This window comes from Poecilia formosa, unplaced genomic scaffold (genome assembly GCF_000485575.1).
Source record: "Poecilia formosa unplaced genomic scaffold, Poecilia_formosa-5.1.2 Scaffold21, whole genome shotgun sequence".
NCBI classification, from domain to species: domain Eukaryota; kingdom Metazoa; phylum Chordata; class Actinopteri; order Cyprinodontiformes; family Poeciliidae; genus Poecilia; species Poecilia formosa.
Window position 1 is genome coordinate 2,814,068 of NW_006799960.1, and position 6,354 is coordinate 2,820,421.

A 6,354-nucleotide genomic window follows, 5' to 3' on the forward strand; every position below is an offset into this window, starting at 1 on the left:
CACACAGATATATACACCCAACTCAGAGCTTCATGCAACTACAGTGTCAGCATTCAGGGCTTTGTGTGCCACAATGGGAGCGCTTGTTTTCTTTAACACCACGAGCCCATGTGACGAAAGCTCGCAGTGAGAGAATAAGAGCGAGACAGAGACATCCAGACATTTGTTTGTCACACTGGAGACTTTGGCGAGCTGAGCTGAAACGAGTGTGACGGACAAAGACACATTAGCACAATAGGATCCAGGACCTTTGTGTGCTTGTGAAAGTGGACACACACAAGCGTCCACCTTTCTGTTGAAGGTACCTGACATTTGGTGTTTAGCAGTGGGCTTTAAGTTGTGAATCTGTGTTATTTTAAGGTTTGGGGACGAGGCTATGAGCGCACAGAAACAGTGATGTTATCCTGAAAGCAGAGTGTAAAGACTTTAGGGAAAGTGGGTTGAATAAAGAAAAAACACACAAAAGATTCGTCTTTTAGTAAACCAGAAAACACATGGAACAGCAGATACTGGAAAACAAGGAATAAAAACAGCAAAGAAAAACAGCAAACAAACAAAAAAACACTTTTTTTTTTTAAAGTTGCCACTCTTCCACAAAAACTTCAAAAAGTAATAAAAAAAATAATACAAACACCCCAAAAATTCAACCAATCCGATTTTTTTTCTCTACTTTTGTTTTTCCAACATGGCACACGGTTTAGCCAACAGCACCCACTTCATTACGGCACACCAAGCTAAGCTCTACTGAAAAAAAAAAAAACAACAAATCAGAAATGAAACCTACGTACATGCATCTGTAATCGCCACAGCGAGAGCTCGTTTGTGCGCGATCGAGTCTACGGGTTTTTCCCTGGACTGATCTGAGTTTAGGCTCGCAGAACGGAAAGCTTAAGCGAGAGCGAGCCTGTCGAACCAGAGAGAGAACATTGAGTCAGGCTGCAGGTTTCCATCTTTAATCCACTCTAAACATTCACACACAAACACCTACAATCCTGCAATCTACATTGTCTGCATTATGATCAGCAGAATATCAGTAATGATCCCAATGTTGTTAAACATTACTAGCAAAAGTATTTCTACCCATCAAGCTTTTTTACGTTTTGTGACAAACAACAAAGTGACGCAAAATTTTAAAGTGGAACAAGAAAAGGATACATGGTTTTAATTTTTTCCAGATAATATTTGCATGCATTCATATTCAAACTTGTTGAGTTAATATACTGTGAAACCGCTGTAGGTAAATATCTGCCATCTTGGACAGTTTTCCTTCACAAGATGGCTCAAGCTTGGACAGAGAGCGTCCATACTTTGACTGGGCCATTTAAACCATTGTGACTCTGGCTCTTTAAATTAATACTGTTGTACTGCAGAAATGCAAACTTCTGTATAAAACTTTTCCAGGTTTTCTTTCAAGCTTTAGCTCCATCTTGCCATCTACTTTTATCAGCTTCCAAGATGCTACAAACGTGTTAAGTAAGGACTTCTCGTGTTTTTCTTTAAGTAATGTCTTTCTTCTTATCACTGTTCAAAAAAAAAAGAAAAAAAAAGCCAAATCTGTTGAGTGTTTAAAAGTTTTTTTGTGCAACAGATTACCAGACATGAGCAGTGGATCTGCGCAGCTCGTCTGGAGTCAAAATGGGCCTCCAATTGATGCTTGCTGTTTGCAGTGGTGCCATATTTTTAGAGGATGACTGAGCATTGTTCTATGAGTTGTCCAAAGCTTGGATTTTTTTCTTTTGATCACCAGTAAACCTCTGAGGCCTTCGTAGAACAGCTGCATTTATACCACATGAACAGTAACTTCCAAACGTGTTTTGTTTAGGGGTGGAAGAGTAAAGAGGGCTGACTCGAATGCATTTTTTGAGTTTCTTCTTGTGAAATCATTTGAAAACCATTTATCCTTTTCTGTCCACGTGTCAATTATGCACATCTCTGTAGCATTAAATCTACATGACTGTAAGGAAACATCTGAGGTTTGTTAACACTGATGTAAAACTTTCTGATCCACATCCATCAATATCTTCTTTACAGAGAAAAGACAAATTATTTTATAAGACTCCAGAGATTCCTTACCCATAAGGCCTCTGGATGAACGCAGGGTGGATTTGGGGAACGCCGAAGGCAAAACCTGCAAAACAAAACAAAATACAAAATGAATAACTTCCATTCTGATGAACAGCTTGATTACATGGTTCCGCCTCAGAAAAACAGTGCAAAACAAACAACGCTTCAGGTGAGAATGAGGCTGAATTCACCTGGCTGCATCACACGAGGTTTAGCCCCCAGGTAGGCCAGGTTCACATTGGCCTTCCTGCCATCGATGATCGGGTTGGGGTCCTTGCAGGCCCGATCGGCGGCAGAGCGGTCCACCATTGTCACCTTATGGGGAGGAAAGCAGAGGACAAATCAAAAGATAGCTTAAATTTAAGAGACCGTACAGGAAAACAGACAGTCAAACCATCTGGTGGAGCGTAAGCGTGTGCTATGAGCGCGGGAGAAGCAGAGTTTGTCAAGGTTTCACACATTTATCATTCTTAAACTCGAATGTGATCCAGAGTGAAGTGACCACTGATCCGTCCCATTACATCGTTTAGCTCATGGCTTTCATGAAATACATTCTGAGGTCTCAAAACTAAAAAAAAAATACTCAGAGATACTTTGCTTTGGTGACTTAGAACTGATACTAAAATATAGTTTTTTATATAAATGACAAAATAAGGGATATTTCATGGAGCTGTGGGAATGAAGGTTTGGTTGAGTTTAGATGATGTTTTAGTTGAGATGCGAGTGTCTGCCAGAGCCGGCCTCAGGTATAAGCAAACTTTGGGATCTGATAGATCTATTGTTGACTGAGTGTCGAAAAGCTCTTAGAGTTAGACAGGACAGGTTTACAAATGCACCAATTATTGACAAATTAGAGAAAAACTTCAAAGGGAACCTTAATTCCTTTAGCCAGAGCAAATACAATTCTACTTACAACCTCACATAAAGTAAAGCTAGAAACTTTACGTGTTGCTTTCTTTTCATAAAATGTATCTTTTACTCTTTATTTTCCCTACCTAGATGTAATTTTAGACTTTGTAGCGACAGCAGCAATGAGGAAAATGAAGAAATGTTGGTTTGGATGTGACAGCTGCCTGCACTCACATAGGTAGTCAGGTTAATCAGTCAAAAGCTGTTTCTTTAAGGTAACGTGGTTTAGCTTTAACACCAACATGGCGTGTGATGAAAAACCTGACTTGTGTTTCACAATTGCAAACGAAGCAGATCCTTCTATTGTTAACATTTATCCAACAGCCTCACAATAAACAGAGGAAACAGTGGAAATGAAAAGCAAAAAAAAATCTAATCCTGCTGTATCTCCGTATCCATCACACTCACCGATTTTTGAGAAGGTTTTTACGAACTGGAACAGGAAGTGATTTATTTAGTCACAGGAATCTCTTTTCTCACACTTAAATGTTTCAGATGCAACACATTTTAATATCAGGCCAAAAAAGAAAAAAATCATAACTACCCTCTAAACCTACTAGCTGTGCCGTGTTCAGAGTCAGCAGCTCCCATCAGATGATTGTTGTAACTGAAGAGAAATTTTGAACCACAAAAAGCATGGATATCATGTTTAAGGTCATGCCACAGCATTTTGATTTTATTTAAGTCTATACTTTGACTAGACCCCTCCAAAAGTTGTACATAGTCTAGAATAGGAATGTCTTTTATGGGAAATTTCAGTGCAACAATAGAAATATGACAGGCAATCAAAGCAAACAGATTCACACAAAGATAGAATATGATATATAAAAACAGAATTAAGAATGAAAATACTCTACAGTACGGACAAGATCTCAACACAGACACTGTGTAGTTCTAACAGTGTGTGTCAGTTCAAAGGGAAGATTTTATTTTGTTTTTTGGTTCATTGCCTTTGGATCAAAGCCATACAACACAACCCAGGTGTGCTTGAGTTTAATTGATGGAGTTTCTCCTTCAGGATTTTATAACAGAGAGTAAAATCCATGGCTCCACTGACAACAGCAGGCGTCAGATCATGTCACCATGCTCTTATTCTGAAATGCTCTTAGTTTTAGGCACCAAAATGTTCCACTTTCATTTTATTACGTCTTGGGGATTGACATATTTTTCTTAATTATTAAACGACTCTTTGTGTCCATGGAAGCCATTTTTGTCCACTCTCTCTTTTGTTAACCTCAACTTTGGCCAGCGAGGCCTGCAGAGCTTTAAATGCTGTTCTGTTTTTTTTTTTGTTTTTTTGTTTTTTCCTGAATGATTTGTCCGTGAACCCTTGGATATGTTATGGGTAAAGACCAGACTCAAGTGAAGGTTCATCATTCTCTCATGTGTTCTCCATTTGTGGATAATGGCTCTCACTGTGGTTCTCTTGAGTCCCAAAGCCAGAGAGATGGTTTCGTAACCCTTTCCTGCCTGATAAATATCATAGTTTCTAACGTGTTGTTAAACTTTTTGAGATTAGGAACGATTGTGTTGCAACATCTTCTAGCCTCTTTTACACACTGCCATAAAGGTTTAAATTAGAAAATAATAGTAACCTTATTTAAAAAGGGAAAATGTATAAATGTCACCATTTGCTCTTATATACCTCATTGTAGCACAACTTAAGATAATTTGCACCTGCAGTCCCCTGCAGGTGACAAAAATAGATGTACAATATTAAAATAAGACAAATATATAACAACTAAATATAACCACTAGGGTTTAGATACTGTTATCCTCTAATGAATAACATAAACATTTAAAAACTGCCTTTTGTACTCAAACTGTGTTGTTATAACATGAAATTTGTTTGACCATTTGCAAACGTCCACTGTGAAAATTGAGAATACCGCTCCAACTTTTAAAAACTGCATTAATTAGTCGCAAATACCTGAATGAAGTTTATCAAACCTACTTTATTTACGTTTGTTTACCTTGACAATTCAAGGATAGACTTATTTTAATTACAAAATAATCAATTAACCCCTTTAAACAACAACAACAACAAAAGTCGGAGCTGCGTGTATATATATATATATTCGCTTTTTTTCCCCCCCCAGTGCACTTTATTAGGCAACCCGTAAGAGTTTTTGCTTCAACAAGTCAGATCAAGTATCTAACGCGTTAAAATGATCAGTCTGGCAGGTGATGAGGATGATATCACGATGTTTCATCTAAGCCAGCGTTAGGCAACATTCGTGACTCCACTGTGAGACTATCTCAGCCCTCAGCAGCTGTCAGCGCCCTGGAAACAACGTGTCCGGGCGCATAGCTGCGGCGCAACAAGTTGTGAGATTGCAGCAGAAGCCGGCGGCAGATATAAGCAGTGCCGTCTTATCGAAACATAAACAACCCATGACCAGAGGCAGATATATCACTGTTGTGAAAGACAAGCCGCCTAGGAGCACAGTGGCTGATTTAACACACACACACACACACACACACACACAAAAACATGTTGTGAATCCGAAGTGAAGCCGTACTTACAAATCCATAACCTCTTGACTTGCCGGTCTGTCTGTCGGTGATCACCACAGCCTCTTCGATCTCGCCAAAAACCTCAAAATATTTCCTGAGACTTGAGTCCGTGGTGTGGTAGGGAAGACCCCCGACAAATATCTTCGTGTAGGTCGTGTCCTTTTGCGTGGTGTGCATCGTTAGTGCAAAAACAAACAACAACAACAAAAAAATACAGTAAACTGGAACTGTTTAAAACAAACAAAAAAACAAACAAAGGCAATCTAGTGCAAAATGTCCTTATCAATTATTCTTTGGGTGAGAAGAAAAAAAAATGGAGGAGATCAGCAAAATGTTGTCGACAGTGATGGAGCCTGGAGGTAGATTTTCTTCTCGCCGCGGCTAAGAGGGCAGAAACATGGAGCGGATTGTCCCAGAGATGAGCATCAGGTGCTTCCAGCTCTCCTTCAACAACTCTGCTGTCTAACTTCGTAGGTTTGGGACCCATTCCTAAAAGCGTCGCCTCTAACTCCACCCAGCTGCTCAGCGGACCGCCCCATACACACACACACACACACACGCACACACACACACGCACACACTCATATGCACACCGGAGCGCACAAACAGCTGGGCAGCCTGCAAGATCCAGAGGTGTCCTTTCAGTAACTGTTTCATTTTATGTCGCTTTTTATAGTTCATCTTTGTGGAACATAAAATGTCTATGTAAAATGTTTATGTCATAAAATAGGTACTTACTTAACCACAGCTTCTTGTTGCTTCTGGTTATTTTAGGCTTCTTTTTTTATATTAAGTAGGCAGGTGAAGCTCCAAAGATCTCTCTTTTGCAGGGTTTTCTGCTCCGACTGTCTTAGTTTTCGCTAT

General features: G+C 39.5%; 1 protein-coding gene across 1 annotated transcript in view; it reads right to left on the reverse strand.

The window, feature by feature from the left end:
* rbm24a (RNA binding motif protein 24a) overlaps positions 1-5,970 on the reverse strand; it is an 11,281-nt gene extending 5,311 nt beyond the window's left edge. Inside the window, exons 1-3 of the mRNA XM_007547725.2 lie at positions 5,500-5,970; positions 2,256-2,379; positions 2,074-2,128 (exon numbers count right to left, since the gene is read on the reverse strand). Of these exons, the coding sequence (XP_007547787.1) occupies positions 2,074-2,128; positions 2,256-2,379; positions 5,500-5,667 (347 nt within the window). The 5' untranslated portion in view covers positions 5,668-5,970. The remainder of the gene's footprint in view (positions 1-2,073; positions 2,129-2,255; positions 2,380-5,499) is intronic.
* Positions 5,971-6,354: the final 384 nt, after the last annotated feature.